This window comes from Caretta caretta, chromosome 21, assembly GCF_965140235.1.
Source record: "Caretta caretta isolate rCarCar2 chromosome 21, rCarCar1.hap1, whole genome shotgun sequence".
Lineage (NCBI taxonomy): Eukaryota > Metazoa > Chordata > Testudines > Cheloniidae > Caretta > Caretta caretta.
This window is the reverse complement of record NC_134226.1, coordinates 14,826,196-14,843,599: the sequence shown is the minus strand read 5'-3', so window position 1 is coordinate 14,843,599 and position 17,404 is coordinate 14,826,196. Positions and strand designations below refer to the sequence as shown.

Sequence of the window (17,404 nt, the reverse complement as noted above, 5' to 3'; positions counted from 1 at the left end):
GCAGAATGGCTCCATGGCACGCAGGATCAGGGAGCATGTTTGGGGTGTACAGGGTGCCCATAGAGGTGCTTGGGGGGGAAAGACAAAAAGGGAATGTGACGGAATGGCAGGATTAGCTGAGCACAGGGCCCAAGTAGAACAGGGGCTGGTGGAAGTAGTGATCCCAGGGGCAGGCACAGAGCCCTGCCGAGCTGGGAGGCAAGGACTTTGTCAGACATCAGGTCCCATTTGTCTCCCCTTTGCCACAAGAAGCCGAGAGAATACAAAACCAAATACCCCACCTACTGGAGGAACAAGGCAAGCGCATTATCCAGGAGGAAGGGAAGTTGGACAACAAGCACCAACAACTTTCATTAGTCTGGGGAACAAGACTGCCCAGCTATTTTCCAGAAGTCAGACAATTGTCATGGGTGCAGGTGCCTCCTACTGTTACAACTGCAAAACAATTCTAGCTGTTTCCTCTACAGCTTGCTGGATATTTGAGTGGAAAAAGGAAAAACTAAGCAACTGAGGCTGCAGGCTGCCTTTGACTCCTTTGTTAAAACCATTTTAGTTGAAGGGTCAATAAACAGAAGCTATTCCACAGTTGCTGCACTTCTCTGATCAAGCACTATGAAGAGTTCTGAGTCACGATCCATCCTAGCAGCTAGTTGTGGGGGGTAGTAACAGGGTCCCTGCTTTTCCCTCTCCTCCACACATCTAGGACCTGATTCTCCACAGCCCAGCACCTGGTGCAGTCATTCACAGCAGCACAAAGTGAGTAACACTGCCATCTGAGCACTTTACACTGGCCTACATGACAGCACAAGGTACAGGACAATGGAAAAATCAGACCCTGAGGAGCCCTCGTCGATCTCTCTGTAGTTGATATGGTGAGAAATTAGAGCATCTCTTCCACCACAAGCTCCCACTCCCTCCCACTGTGTCCAGGGGAGAATACTAAAACAGTCTCTTTGCTGAGCATGTGGAAACGGGCAGTGGCTGGCTGCATGTTGTTCTGCCTCAAGAGACCTCATCTCTATAAACTTGCCCTAGCACTCTGCACCTACAACCATTTGTCTCATGTTGTGCAAGAGGCAATTTTTCATCCATCGCCACTATGACAGACCTGTTATCCTCACTCCTTTCACTCTAGGTCTAGTAGGGCCTCAACCTTGTACACATACAGGAGCTTGCTCAAAGAGTAAAATCCCAGGGAACTCCTGCTGAGCCGACGTTTAGGGTGGCTAATAGGACTTCAGGTAAATACTTTATCTGAAAATGTTTTTAATGTTGCCAAAGGAGTTCTGGGAAGTCTCCTGACCATGACATTCCATCAGGTGAGGGTGCAGAAAGATGGCTAGTTATATCATCTCATCCTTTCACTAATACGCTTCAGCACAAGAGATCTCTCCCAAACAAACACGATACTAAGGAAACCCACCTTCCAGAAAGTCTTCAGTGCATTGACAGCCCACTCCCTTGCCCCCATTGAGTGTCACCACAGCACTGGGGCAGCTAGAGGCATAGTCCATTATGACTAGTATAAATTTGTTGGAGATCTAAAATGTCTAGCTCCATCTTCAGGAGCTACACATAAGGAAAGGGGTTGAATAGCAGGCCCTATATGTTTTACCCACATGCTAAAACCACAGAGAGGAGTGACCAGCACCTTCCACGCCTGTGTATATAGGGTTAGAACATTTGTAATGCTTACAAAACACGTAACATTGGCTAGGCAGCTGGTGTGTCTGTCCTCCGCTTTCTACTCTAATCAGAATCATGGCACTACTTTGTTGTGCTCCCCCATATATTTTTGTATCCAGCCACTGTCTCTCATTATATATACTCAGACTGCAAAGTCTTTGCGGCAGGGACCCTCAGTTCAGTGTGTACACATAGTGCCTAGCTTTTCCCCAGCTTGCCAAAACACTGTGCCACACCCACACCCAAACTTAAACAAACCAACAAAAACATTTTCTCAGCTCATCCTTTGAATCTCAGGCTTTCAATACCTTCCCTCGACAGGGATTCTGGCAGTCCTGCCTCCTGCAATTTCCTGTCTCACTCTCCATCAGCCAGTTCCTTCTCATAGCCAGCCCTTCAGTGGAACTCCCTCTATAGCGTCAGGTGCAACTCTGCCCCCTTACTGGGCTCAGCTGGGAGCACCTGCTCTGGCATAGGGGAGCTGGACCTACTCAGTTACAGGGGCTAGCCACTCTGTGACAGATGTCATGAGCAATCCCCATGTTAAAAGGACATAATCCCCTTCTATAATCTGCATATGACCTCACATTTCCCAAATATAACTGTATATTTATATTACACAAACAGAAAGCCAGCACCAAGTACAATAGGAAGGGACATTTTGACCAAGGACATTGGGGCAGATCCCAACTCTTAAAAATATCCCAGGACACTTTTCGTAAGTCCATGCAGAGCAGACACAGGAAGTGGAAGGACACACCTGAGACACAGGTCAGGTAAACTCTAGAAATGTTGCCAGCATAATAAATGTCAGTTATGGGTGTGATTTTTTTAAATGAACGCTTTTATAACCAGCAAAGAGCCCTAGTGTAGACACAAGCTATGCCTACACTAGGAGCACTTTACTGGTACAAGAATATCAATATACCATACCAAGGAAGCACACTTAGTGTGGACACAGCTACACCAGCAGAATATGGTCTACATATATGGTAAAACCACCACTCCAACGCCATCACAAATGACAAAAACTATACTGGTAGAAGAGCAGCTTTGCTGGAATACCTGCATCTACAGGAGGGCTTCTGCCAGCACAGCTCCGTCACTCAGGGATCACACACGCCTCTTCACACCCCAACTGACATAGTTATCCGAGTAGCAGTCTATAGTGTACACCTAGCTGCAGTTATATCAGCAAAAAAGTCCTTTTGCTGGTATAAGCTGTGTCTACACTAGTTATACTGGCAAAACTTTAAGCGTATACGAGGCCACTTACACAGGAATCTCTAGCTATGACAACGTGGGCAGGGAAACAAAGTAAAGTTTACCTAAACAGAATTAACAAAAATTTCTGAAAGAGCGAAGTTAAATTCAGAGAGTTCACATTATGGCACTATCACAGCCCTGGCAACCCAGGGACTCAATTCTATGAAGACAGGCAATCCACTCCCAATAAAAAAATACTGGAATTGGAACCTGAAATAGACATCCAAAAATGCACTGGGGTCAGTGGGTTAGAGGCAAGAAAAAAAGAACAGCATTGAAAATCATGCCTATAACTGCGTCACTCACATTACTCCCTGAGGACTAGCAAGATTATACATGTGAAGATTAGCCTACACTCAATTCCTTTGTAGCAGAGTCAAAGCATGGTACATTTCTTACCCTATTTTGCTGGCTTGCATACTTCTCAGTCCATTGTTTGGCATTTCTGATGAACACTTCCTTGTTGTATTTATACTCCGAGGACTAGAAATAATAAAGCAAGAGACAAGGAGGGTAGACACTTAATCAAGCACCTGCAAACACTCTTAGTTCCCTATATAGAAGAGTGAGCACAAGTACCATATAGTCTCTGCGCTAACTTGCATGCTCCCGCATTTGTACCAAGGGAACAAAAGAAGAGTACATACTATGTCTGCCATAAGGGGGTCATCGGGGTTAGGCTCGCTCATCAGAAGCTGTATGGAGGTCAGCAATGTGGAGATATTCAGGGACGGCCTCCATGCACCCTTCACAGAAACAGAACAATAAAAACAGAGCTTAACAGGGAGAAGTCTGATCATTAGCTGTCATACAGAAAACAAGTTTTCCTCTGCAGTTTCCAGACCTCAATGCAGTACATAACGTGGTTACCACCAGGTGGTCAGCTTATAAAGCAGGGAAGACATCTGATGCCAGATTAGTGGATCTCAAACCAATAAGGTTATGGCCTCTCCTACAAAGGAGAAAAACATTCCAGGACCAAACTGGCTCTCACTCTTTTGATTCACCACAGCTACAGTGCTAACTTCCTTTATCAGACAGACAGACAGAGGCACAGAGCTCAGACCAATTAGCCCTGGAGCTTCTATTTGGGCCATTTCAAGAGAGCAATTCTAGTGACACAGAGGAGATCTCACTCCAACTTAATTGACACTGACCCGCAGTGTCATCTGTCATCTACGTCTGTATTGTATCAGGATCCAGGCTGTGATTTTTGACACAGTCTCCCACAGTATTCTTGCCAGCAAGTTAAAGAAGTATGGGCTGGATGAAGAGACTATAAGGTGGATAGAAAGTTGGCTAGATTGTCCATCTCAATGGGTAGTGATCAATGGCTTCATGTCTAGTTGGCAGCCGGTATCAAGTGGAGTGCCCCAAGGGTCGGCCCTCCGGCCGGTTTTGTTCAATATCTTCATAAATGATCTGGAGGATGGTGTGGATTGCACTCTCAGCAAGTTTGCAGATGACACTAAACTGGAAGGAGGGGTAGATACGCTGGAGGGTAGGGATAGGATACAGAGGGCCCTAGACAAATTAGAGGATTGGGCCAAAAGAAATCTGATGAGGTTCAACAAGGACAAGTGCAGAGTCCTGCACTTAGGACGGAAGAATCCCATGCACCGCTACAGACTAAGGACCGAATGGCTAGGCAGCAGTTCTGCAGAAAAGGACCTATGGGTTACAGTGGACGAGAAGCTGGATATGAGTCAACAGTGTGCCCTTGTTGCCAAGAAGGCCAATGGCATTTTGGGATGTATATATAGGGGCATTGCCAGCAGATTGAGGGACATGATCATTCCCCTCTATTCGACATTGGTGAGGCCTCATCTGGAGTACTGTGTCCAGTTTTGGGCCCCACACGACAAGAAGGATGTGGAAAAATTGGAAAGAGTCCAATGGAGGGCAACAAAAATGATGAGGGAACTGGAACACATGACTTATGAGGAGAGGCTGAGGGAACTGGGATTGTTTAGTCTGTGGAAGAGCAGAATGAGGGGGGATTTGATAGCTGCTTTCAACTACCTGAAAGGGGGTTCCAAAGAGGATGGATCTAGACTGTTCTCAGTGGTAGCTGATGACAGAACAAGGAGTAATGGTCTCAAGTTGCAGTGGGGGAGGTTTAGGTTGGATATTAGGAAAAACTTTTTCACTAGGAGGGTGGTGAAACACTGGAATGCGTTACCTAGGGAGGTGGTGGAATTTCCTTCCTTAGATATTTTTAAGGTCAAGCTTGACAAAGCCCTGGCTGGGATGATTTAGTTGGGGATTGGTCCTGCTTTGAGCAGGGGGTTGGACTAGATGACCTCCTGAGGTCCCTTCCAACCCTGATATTCTATGAGTCTATGATTTTCAGAGGGGCACCTGACTCATAGGTCCATTTGAAAATCCCAGCCCTTAAAGCATTAAAAAAAGCAAAGAAAAATAGGTCTTAGTGAGTAATCAATGACATGCATTATATAGTCGCCTGTATCATAAGTATCCATGTAAACAAGAGCCAATATTAAATATCAGTGACGCTTTGTACAGCCGGGACAATAGGGGAGTTTAGCATCATCTGTAACCTTGTTGATCCCCACTAGAGTAACACTGCCTTACTTTGGGTGGTAATCGGAGAACATCCAGGCAAATCCTTCCAGCAGAGTCAATGTTGGGATGGTAGATGGGTGTCAGAAAGCGAATCTTCGGGGGTTCAAATGGATATCTTTAAAGAAAAGGTGTTAAAGGAACAGATTTCATTTAAAATATAATCTACCGGTAAATTGAATTTTCAGTTCCATTAGCATTCCATTTGCCACAAACAACACTATAGTGTCCTCTCCCCAGCCACCTGCAAATTCCAACCATCTTCTCCTTAGCAAGTTTTTGGAGAAAACAGCTCCATCTCTGGCCATGCCCTCTAACACAATGGCCTTGACTGTTTTCAGTTTGGTTTCTGTCCTTTGCACGGCATTAAATTCCCTTTTGCTGAGAAGCTAACTTCTCATTGCCTCAGATTACTTATGCACCATACAGGTCCTTTTTTTTTCCTTTCAAAAATATTTAAAGGCATCAAAATAATTTAAGGATCCTGACAAAGTATTTCTAGATTTTTTTTGTGCATTGTTACACACCTTGGGAGTTTGAAAGTGAAATCTTCCTATTACAAATAAATAAGTACATTAATAAAATCTCTTACCTAAAACTGATTGATAATGTCACAAACAGGGAGACTGAAGGCAAAGAACCAAACTATTATACTTTATGCCCACTGCTCCAATCCTCCTAATATACAGGATACCACCTCTTCGTGTCTCACACAAACTGGCATGTTTGACAGGAAGGTAAAAATAAACATCCTTCTTACTAGGTGTGTTCCCCCCTCTGCCCACCTTCCTAGATGTTGTGATTTAGTTACCTTTCAGGAACAACTACTTCCAAGTTGAAAACTCCTTTATCATATGGCGTGTTTGCACCACCCAAAATTTCTTAAAGAAAAAAATTAGACAACTATTACATTCAAAATGAGTAAGTGTCCCCCTCCCAACACACACACACACTCCCATCATGCTTCTGCTACAGTCGTGCATTCCCATCACACCGTTTCTAACTGTAGCAATGTCTGGATCTGCCAACAGAAGTGACCACTGCCACCTCGTCACTAAACGTTTTGTTCTACCTTGCTGTGCAATAAGGTCAATAACCCCTATGTTTTAAGTGGGAACTGGGGGGGGCTAAACAATCATTAGATATCTAATTCTGGAAGCAAAAAAAAAAAAAAAGCATGGGACTGTTACAGGCTGGAACCGCATCACTGACAAAAATCATATTGCTGGAGCTCGGCTGAGCAAGTGCTCTGCACAGTGAAGAAAGAGTACGTTATGTTGTCTCACTAATTCCTTCCGTGTGGCTGACCTTTCTATCTTTACACCCAAGCAAAGCCTGGATACTTGCTCCCTTCTCATACTTCAGGAGTCATGGTCAATTTCAACTTCTGAAGGAGAGAAAATTTCTCAAGTTCAGACTGTGAGCATGATACAATAACTATGGTGAACTTCAGCCACTAGTTGAAAAAGCTGTTGAATTAATGTTCAGCCCTAGAACGAGGACTGAGAATTGGCCTAGAGACCCAAGCAGTCTCTTCCATTAAGGTGGCAAAGCTAACGCTTAGGATTACAGGGCCATAATCTTCAATAGTGCTCCCCTGTATCGTTTCTTCTGGAAGTCAGTGCCTGAAATGGAGTTAATCTAAAGGGCCAAAGGCCGAGTTATGGAGGAAAAACTCTGTAGGTGCCTGGCCTTCCTCGTAGCAGGAAACCAGAGTCTCCAAGCCATCTATAAAACTTTGTTAGCAAAGCACATCCAACCCCCTACATTCACAGATTCCTTCAGCGGTGTTGAAAAGCCAGGAGAGGAGGGTTACGGCTACTTCTAGCAACAGTAACTCATGTCACTTGAAGAACCATAAGTCCCTAAGAACTTAAAAGGGAGCATACCACAGTGTGGCTGTTTCCTTAACTACTCCCCCGGGTCCACACTTCCTAGCCACATGACCAGAGATCCAATCAATAGGGAACATAAAGAAGGGGAATTCCAAAAGAAAAAAAAAGAAGAGTGGACAAGAATCAAACAAAAATTTCATAGACTGGGGTTAATTTCATCCCCAAATTGCTACGTACAGACAAAATATTCACTCCTGTGAATGTGTCACCAGGAGGCTTTGCCAAGACACTGCCCAGTAAACATTACCATAGCAGAGAGAATTTTGGTGAAACACCTACCAAAAACAAAAAAAACCCCAAACCATGATGATAATACATACGGGCTCGTAGATCATCCATCCGGTTTTTGTTTTGCCAGAACATAATGCCTGGGGGAGGCTCTGTGGTCAACAGATGCAGCTCTCTCTTCAGTCGTGAAGTCCTTTGCATCGTGCTGAAATATTGTAAGAAGAATTAGCACCTTATAGCTAGCACCTTTCATACTGTAGATATGGTACTGCCTTTCACAATAAAAAGTCAAACATCAGTTGCGCAAGGAGGACGGTCATTGGAAGCAGCCATTAAATATTCATCAACAGCCGTCACTTAGCCTTTAATATTAGAAGCTATTCTGTTGAGGGTGACGCAGAGCTAGGAAAAACAACAACGATCCTTGGAATTCTTTAAAAACATCTCGTCTCTATAGCAGCAAGAACCAAATTTTATACACCCTCATGTAGCCCAACCAGGTAGTAAGATGACTCGGTCCACCAGAATGGATAGAGCAATGGGCTGGGACTCCAGAGACCTGAATTCTAGTCCCAGTTCTGCCACTGGTCTGCTGCATGACCTTGGGCACGTCACTTCACACCTCTGTGCCTCAGTTTTCTCCTCTGCAAAAATGGCAGTAACAACACTGACCTCTTTCGTAGAGCACTTTGAGATCTAGTGATGAAAAGTGCTAGATAAAAGCTAGGTAATATTATTAAACTGTACTAACCAGGTTAAAACAAAAATATGCTTTATCCCAGGTATAAATCTTGGCTAAAGCATGGAATTTTGATCTTTTTTTATTAATCCTTCCTCAACAGGGCAGGGTGGGCAGGAAGATGGGCTAGATCAGGGTTTCTCAACCCATGAGTCGGTACCCCAAATTGGGTCATCAGAGCATTTCAAATGGTCACGTGACAGCTCCTGTCCCACGGGGCTGGCTGGGCTCGCCTCCCTGCTCCAGGCACTGCAGCCTCTGGGGTCCCAGCGCCACCCAGGTTTGGCCCAGGCATCATGACGACGGGAGTCTGAGTAGGCCAAATTTGAGCGAGTGGCACTGTAATCCCATGAGCCAGGTCACAACTCCACTCACACACATTGTGGTTGCAACGCCCAGACCAAAGAGCCAAGCCCAGCCAGCCCCACAGCACAGGAGCCGCAGGAGCCAGCACTATGGGATGAGTGCCATGTAGGATCTGACCCAAACCACCCCAAGGCCTCCATCCCTAGACTATTTACTGAGTTACAATGGACCATAAACATTTACAAATGGGTCCTGAGCTCAAAAACATTGAGAACCACTGGGCTAGATAACCTCTTGAGGTTCCTTCCAGACCTACATTTCTATGATTATATAACTAAAAACTGACCAAACCATCTCATAAGCCAGCTCATGTACAACACAGGTTCAAAATAATCAACCATGCTGAGTAACCAATTATGAGATCATCAGGACTGTTGGGATCAAAGCATGTTGTGGCTGCAATACAGTACAAATCTATGTGGTTAAAACTGTCCTGAGCAATCTCCGTGAATATTCCCAGTCAAACATAAAAACACCCACCAGCTGGGACAAGACAGAGAACCACGAAAATGTCACTAATTTGCCAAAAAATAGTTACTGGCAATGGGGAACAGATTTTGGCAAGTGGGAATTAAAACGGGTCCAACCCTGCCTGCAGCAAGATAGATGGCTAGTAATCAGGATCTTCCTAATATGGGGGTGGGGGGGTGTCTCACCTGTCAGAAATTATAGCCTCCCTGCACTCCATGTCAGTGGCTACTTCAAAGCATGGACAATCTACCCGTGTGTGTGTGGCGGGGGGAGGTGGTAGGGGGTCACTCCCCACCAGGATAACTATGTATCCCTCTGCCCCCACCCAGCTGTGGGGAAGAATCAAGCATTCCCCCCCCCCCATGAGGGCTAGCTGTCTCCCTTCTCCCAATGATCACCCCACATTGTGTTTTCCCCAGGAATTGAAATTAGAGGGTGTGATTGAATTTACAGAGGGGTGAGAGCCAAGGGGCGAGACCACGAGGACAAAGGTGGGCTGTAGGCACCATAGTAAAAACTGAAAAATGTTCCACAAGCATTTTATTAGATTTAACTCATTTTAAAATCATCACACAAATAAAATTGGCTATTCAAGTCTTCTGTGAAGCACTACATCTACATCCTTCTTGATTTCTTGTTGTAATTTTTTACAACTCTGTTAATGAACTTCTCAAATGCAGAGCGTTCATCTTTGGTGGCTTCTCATGTGTTCAGTACTTCCAGTCCTTCAATTGATATGCTCATTAGTTCATTCACATGATCAGGCAGAAGGCAACTTCTTTCATAACACCAAATCCTATTAAATGATGAAAAAGAACGCTCAACTGTAGCTGTTGTGACTGGGAGTAGCAAGAAACAAATTCCTACTTCTTTCATCCCAGGAAACATAGCACAAAGATCGGGTAGAGCCACTAGAGATGATAAAAAAGAAGCTGAAGTCAAATCTTCATTCATTCGTTGCATGACATTCCACTCTGCATTTAAATTCTCTATTCTGTCCTGAGCACATGGCAGCCCCATTGCTGGCAGTGCCTTACTCCACTCAATTGTCGGTGTTTTATAAGACAGGGATCTGTAAAATCTACACAGAGGTTGAGTAGAATCCAGACGTCGCTGTTATAGATTTGTAAGAATCAAGTCAATGTATTTTTTCAGCTAGCTTAACAAACACTTCTTGTCCTCTTCACTTAAGGAAGAGTCATTAGTCAACTTCTGGATTGAAGTCTTTGCTTCTTCCAGTACGTTTTCAATGGATATTTCTCTGATTGATCCAACTGTAGCGTCTATTGCTGGACAAAGATCTACTACTGTTGTAGCAGATGTCAGTGACCCAAGTGGTTTCAACAGTAGCCTTACAAGAGAGAGAATAGCGATTGTCTTCCCTGAACGTAGTAGCAAAAGTAGTCCACCAGCCTCACTACTTAGATCTGTCCCCTCTTGGTAGATACTTTCCAAAGCCAGTAATAAGGGTTGCAGTAATTTTAAAACAACAGCCAAGGATCACTCATGAGAAAGCCAGTGGATTTGCTCTTGGACTAATTTGAACTTCAGTCCCAGAGCATCTTCTGTTTCTTCCAAGACGTTCACTCTTTTTGGACTCTTGCTGGAGAGAAAAAAAAAAAAAGAGTATAACAAAGTCATTACAATTATGGCTTTTTGAATGTCTTTTGAAGATTCTGCAGCTCGTACTAGCGCTAGCTGGAGTAGATGGCCTTTGCAGTGTGTATAGGAGAGATTAGGGTTACACTTCTCTCTGAGCAAAGCTTGTACTCCACCATGTCTTCCAGAGAAGTTTGCTGCTCCATCAAATGCACAAGCAGCCATCTGTTGGGGTCCAATTTACAAGCATTTAACTCTTCTAAGATGTGGGTTGTCACAGATGCAGCCGATGTGTCTTCTATAACCTGAACATCTAGAAATGCATCTGCTGGCCGACCACTGACGTCAAGATAACGTATACAATGACTTAACACTTGACGCCCACTTGCATCAGCCATGTATACAAATTTTTTTTAATGTGGCAAGAGAATTCTTCACTTTTTCAACTGCTGAGTCTTTCACAGTTGCATCACATGCTTCTAACCACTTAGTTGAGTTTCTTGCAGAAAAATAGTGAGCATTTGCCGGTCTTGTTCAGAACCAGTGTCCAACTTCAGGGTTAACAAGTGACAATGCACTTAACACTGACCTACAGTTTGTAGTGTGCAGTATTTCTTGCTTAAATAGAAAGTATGATGCGACCGCCATGTTTATTCCCACAAACTGTGTTGTGTATTCAGCATTCTTAATGGCCTCACTGTAACGATGCTGGTTCTGGTGGGACCCAACTGAGAGTGCCAATTCAGCACAAAGTGCTTAAAGCAGGGCAGTTACAGCCCAAGGTTGGGGTTTCTATGCACACCAAGGCAAACCAAACCAGCCAGACACAGAGGACTTTGGTTTTACCCCACTGGCTAACCACAAGTCACACAAGCAATTCCCTTAGACACCCCAGTTTCCCAGTATCACCACCAGTGCCACTTGTTATGGGGACAAATGGTTATGAAAACCAATACCCCAGTAAAAGAAAAAAAGGTTCTCACGATTCCAAATGACCAAGCCCCAGACCCAAGTCAATATACAAATCAAATCTTACCCACAAATCATGCTATTGCCAATCCTTTAGAATCTAAAATCTAAAGGTTTATTCATAAAAGGAAAAAGATATAGATGAGAGCTAGAATTGGTTAAATGGAATCAATTACATACAGTAATGGCAAAGTTCTTGGTTCAGGCTTGCAGCAGTGATGGAATAAACTGGAGGTTCAAATCAAGTCTCTGGAGTACATCCGCAGCTGGGTTGGGTCATCAGTCCTTTGTTCAATGCTTCAGTGTAGCAAAGTTCCTCCAGAGATAAGAAGCAGGACTGAAGACAAGATAGAGGAGCTGCAGCAGCTTTTTATAGTCTCTTGTCATGTGGTCTCTCTTTCTTTGTCCCAAGGACAAGCTGTCCATCACATGGCATGGAAAAACCTCAGAGTTCTGTCCATAGGCATGTCCCTGTATATCTTGCTGAGTCACAAAGTGTGTCTGCCTTCTCTCAGTGGGTCACTTGTATAGCTGATCGTCCTTAATGGGCCATCCAGCAGGCTAGGCAGAGCTGACACCAACTTGTCTGGAGCGTTCCCCAGAAGCACAGCACAAGTTTGAAATACAGACAGTATAGAGCCAATATTCTAACTTTAACTACAAAATGATACACACATATAGACAGCATAATCATAACCAGCAAACCATAACCTTGTCTTAGATACCTCATTTGACCCCCTTTATTCAAGATTTGGTGCCACTACAGGACCTCGGTTGCAACAATGATCTAAATGGTCCCAGATTATATCAATAACGTCACACCTCATTAAGTACTTCTAAACTTGATGCAGTACAGAGGCTTGGTGTTTTGCAGACTTTTCATGTAGTTTATCAGCATTGACTTTGCTGATCAGTCTGGCAAACCAAGCTCCTCCAGTATTACCAATTGTAGCAGTGGGAAGCTTTCCTTCTTCGTAAGCTTTTTTGTAAGAAATGCACCGGTAGCTATCTTTTGTAACTTCAATAAATGGAAAAAGTTTGACCAACAAACATTGGGAACTTCCTTCAGGTTGTGGAGACACAGTTTCTTCAGTAGGTAGTTTTATTTGTGCTTCGGACAGTTCAGATGTAGATACGCCACTTGAACCTTCAGATGACATGTTGATATAGCCTTGATTCTTGGTATGTTCTTCATCTTGGTTGGTTTTTGAGGCCTTTGAATGGAAAAAATGTTGAATTGTTTTATCTTTCATTTTCACTTTGACCGGCAACTTATAAAACAGATAAGAATGTGACCATTACCCAGGGTACAATCTGGACTGTAGAACAGCTGTCTCCCCTCAGTTTTTGAACCTGGGGTGTCTTTTACACTGCTTCACTGTGAGAACCACCACTCCCGGTCTGTTCACACGCAGCCTCCAGCATATAACTTGCTCTCAGCTACATAGTATGAGTGCTATAGTCAGTCACTCATGAATTACACTGCAGAACACCAGCAAACTCTCCAGTCCCAGACTTCCCCCCAGAAATATGCATCTTGTACTGCCCAGCACTCTACTGGACAATGCAAGCTCATATCATAAACAGAAAGTGATATGCACAAACCTTGTTATCTCAGGTGGAGATTCCCAAACACTTTAATCCAAACACACTGGTTTAGACAAAAACAAAACAAGTTTTTATTAACCACAGAAACAAAGAGTATAAGTGATTACAAGTAATGAGGCATAAAAGTCAAAATTGGTTACAAAAAATAAAAGGCAATATGCAACAAATAACTTACTTAACAGGCTAAGTGAATTCAAAGTACAATGTCTTTCTCGCCACATGCTTTTCATAGAATATCAGGGTTGGAAGGGACCTCAGGAGGTCATCTAGTCCAACCCCCTGCCCAGAGCAGGACCAATCCCAACTAAATCATCCCAGCCAGGGCTTTGTCAAGCCTGACCATAAAAACTTCTAAGGAAGGGGATTCCACACCTCCCTAGGTAACGCATTCCAGTGCTTCACCGCCCTCCTAGTGAAAAAGTTTTCCTAATATCCAACCTAAACCTCCCCCACTGCAACTTGAGACCATTGCTCCTTGTTCTGTCATCAGCTACCACTGAGAACAGTCTAGATCCATCCTTTTTGGAACCCCCTTTCAGGTAGTTGAAAGCAGCTATCAAATCCCCCCTCATTCTTCTCTTCCGCAGACTAAACAATCCTAGTTCCCTCAGCCTCTCTTCATAAGTCATGTGTTCCAGTTCCCTCATCATTTTTGTTGCCCTCCGCTGGTCGCTTTCTAGTTTTTCCACATCCTTCTTGTAGTGTGGGGCCCAAAACTGGACACAGTACTCCAGATGAGGCCTCACCAATGTCAAATAGAGGGGAACGATCACGTCCCTCGATCTGCTGGCAATGCCCCTACTTATACAGTCCAAAATGCCGTTAGCCTTCTTGGCAACAAGGGCACACTGTTGACTCATATCCAGCTTCTCGTCCACTGTAACCCCTAGGTCCTTTTCTGCAGAACTACTGCCTAGCTCTGTCCCATTCGGTCCCTAGTCTGTAGCAATGCATGGGATTCTTCCATCCTAAGTGCAGGACTCTGCACTTGTCCTTGTTGAACCTCATCAGATTTCTTCTGGCCCAATCCTCTAACTTGTCTAGGTCCCTCTGTATCATATCCCTACCCTCCAGCATATCTACCTCTCCTTCCAGTTTAGTGTCATCTGCAAACTTGCTGAGGGTGCAGTCCACATCATCCTCCAGATCATAAATGAAGATATTGAACAAAACCGGCCCCAGGACCGACCTTTGGGGCACTCTGCTTGATACCAGCTGTCAACTAGGCATGGAGCCATGATCACTACCCATTGAGCCCGACAATCTAGCCAGCTTTCTATCCACCCGTAGTCCATTCATCCAGCCCATACTTCTTTAACTTCCTGGCAAGGATACTGTGGGAGACTGTATCAAAAGCTTTGCTAAAGTCAAGGAATAACACGTCCACTGCTTTCCCCCTACTTTTGCAGTCTTGCTGGCTAGAATCCTTTCAGCAAAGCTCCCTCCGCCTCCCCAGTTCAGTGCTCCTTCAGGTGTTTCTGATGCTGTGAGCAAAGAGAAAGGGAGGAGTGTTTTGGGGTTTCTCTCCTCATTTCTTACAGTTCTCTTTTCCCTTTGAAGATCATCTCCAGCTGGGGTTCAGGTGACAGGAGTCTAGAGGACAGAAACTTCTATCTGTTTTGCTGTCAATATGTAAAGTTCTCACTCAGTCCTGTCTTCCTGCCAAAGATTGGCCAATTAACCAGGTGATAGTCCATCTGATTTTGTTGACACCTGGCTGAAGTGTTGGCTAGTCTTTTGTCTCTGGGGAACCGGTTTGAAGCTGGTTCCCCAGACTTGGAACATGCCTTATAAAATAGAATTTTATAACTTTACATACAATGTTGCCACCCATTTTACCAGGACAATAAAGTTCAACAGATTATGAGTTTTCAAGTGATACCTCACAAGAAATACTTTGTACAAAATTTATCATAGACTTGTAAAGAGGGTGAATATAAGAGTACAGACTGTCATAATTAATAAATTATTTTTTTGTTAGGACAATGCAAATTACAAACAGTTTTAGCTTTCTAAAGCAAAATATATCAAAAAATTTTAATGTATTTAATTTCAATTGACTTCTGAAAAATTATAATAAAAGTGTTTAGTACAGAAACTCCCAGAGATAGTGACCTCTCTAGATAGCAACAATGTGAGATGACCTTGGCAAATAAGGCATTTTAAAAACCTTGCCTAATAGGAAACATATATTTCTAAAAGTTTCCCAGTCACAAATCTAGCATACTAGAGCAAAGTCCCTAAACACACTAATCTAGTCATCCCAAGAAGAAATTATATTAATTCCTTCTATATATATGCATAAACTTTCATGAAGTTTCAATAAAGGAGTTAAGCGTACTGTGGCTGCCCAGTTACTGTAAGCAACTTTTCATAAGTTTCAAGTTTTCATATGTCGGCAAGGCAATTCGGCGCTAACTCTTGGCCTCACATTTTAAACATCATGAAACACCAATAAACATCAGCATTTGAATTTATGATGATTTACTGTTGTTTATAAATCATAATTTGAAATTATTAGGTCAGCCAACCTCTCTGAAATGAATGAGCCAGCACTGTCATAACAAACAGCTGTGGGAGGCAGCTATTCTTTGCTCATAGTTTCAAACCTATTAAGCATTTCCAAGAACAAAGATTTTATCATATATATGCTTTTAACGCGTGTATTAATGTTTCAACTTCAATTCAAATTTCCAAACAACAAAATGAATTTTTTTTCCAACTAGAAATTTTAAAAAACTAGATCTAGCTCAGGGGTGGGCAAACTTTTTGGCCCAAGGGCCACATCTGGGTGCAGAGATTACTTGCAGGGCTGGGGCAGGGGTTGGGGTGCAGGGACAGAGTGTGAGAGGGGGTGCAGTGTGCAGGAAGGGGCTCAGGGCAAGGGGTTGGGGCAGAGGAGGGGTGCATGAGGGGGCTCACAGAAGGGGGTTAGGGTGCAGGAAGTGTGTGGAATGCAGGAGGGGGCTCAGGTCAGGGGGTTGAGGTGCAGAAGGGATGCAGGGTGCAGGAGGGGGCTCAGGCAGGGGGGTTGGGGTGCAGGAGGGGTGCAGGATGCAGCAGGGGACTCAGGGCATGGAGTTGGGGTACAGGGTGGGTTCAGGCTCTGGCCCAGCGCCGCTTACCTAAAGTGGCTCTGGGGTGGCAGCTGCACGCACTGAGGCCAGGGCAGGCTCCCTGCCGCGCCACTCCGGGAAGCAGCCGGCACCATGTCCCTGCGTGACCCCTGAGGGAGAGGGAGGCACAGAGCTCCATGTGCTTCCCTCTCCTGTGGGTACCTCCCCCGAAGCTCCCACTGGCCGCGGTACCCCGTTCCTGGCCAATGGGAACTTTGGGGGAGGTACCCACAGGCAAGAACAGCGTGCGGAGCTCTCCCCGCCCCATAGGCTCCAGGGACATGGTGTGGCCGCTTCCCGGAGCCCAAGGCGGTGGCAATCCCACGGGCCGGATCCAAATCCCTGAGGGACCAGATCCAGCCCACGGGCCGTAGTTTGCCCACCCCGATCTAGCTGGAAAGTGACTAAATTAGCAACACTGGCCAGGGGAGGGGGAAGGTCGGGAAATCCCTGTCCAGGGACATTCCCCATGGGGAGTAACTGTTCCCATCCCCCCACCATGACAAACCTGCCCCAAGGATCAGGGTCACTCCCCATGGGGGCTGACTGCCCCCCACGCCCACATGACCAGCCCACCCCAAGAGTCAGGGTCACCCCCTGCAGGGAGGCCACCTGCCCATCTGTGACCACCCCACTCCCAGGGTCACTCCCCCATGGGGGCCACCTGCCCCCCACCCTCACAGTCGGGGTCACCCCCCCCTTCAGGGAAACTGCCCCCCATTCCTCCCTGCCCCCCTAACCTCCCCCTAGGACCACCCCACTCCCAGGGTCACTCCCCCATGGGGCCACCTGCCCCCCACCCTCACAGTCGGAGTCACCCCCCCCTTCAGGGAAACTACCCCCCATTCCTCCCCCTAGGACCACCCCACTCCCAGGGT

At 45.1% G+C, this 17,404-nt stretch overlaps 1 protein-coding gene across 4 annotated transcripts in view; it reads right to left on the bottom strand.

The window, feature by feature from the left end:
- The window catches only part of UBE2T (ubiquitin conjugating enzyme E2 T), a 47,495-nt gene that overhangs the window by 29,585 nt on the left and 506 nt on the right, over positions 1 to 17,404 (bottom strand). For 2 of the 4 annotated variants that reach the window (XM_075121916.1, XM_075121914.1), the window contains exons 2-7: positions 16,536 to 16,636; positions 7,751 to 7,863; positions 6,347 to 6,416; positions 5,548 to 5,653; positions 3,600 to 3,698; positions 3,352 to 3,435 (exon numbers count right to left, since the gene is read on the bottom strand). In XM_075121916.1, the coding sequence (XP_074978017.1) occupies positions 3,352 to 3,435; positions 3,600 to 3,698; positions 5,548 to 5,653; positions 6,347 to 6,416; positions 7,751 to 7,863; positions 16,536 to 16,621 (558 nt within the window). In that variant the 5' untranslated portion in view covers positions 16,622 to 16,636. Of the gene's footprint in view, positions 1 to 3,351; positions 3,436 to 3,599; positions 3,699 to 5,547; positions 5,654 to 6,346; positions 6,417 to 7,750; positions 7,864 to 13,407; positions 13,454 to 16,535; positions 16,637 to 17,404 lie in introns of all 4 variants that reach the window. The other 2 variants (XM_075121915.1, XM_048826949.2) reach the window with 2 other exon arrangements.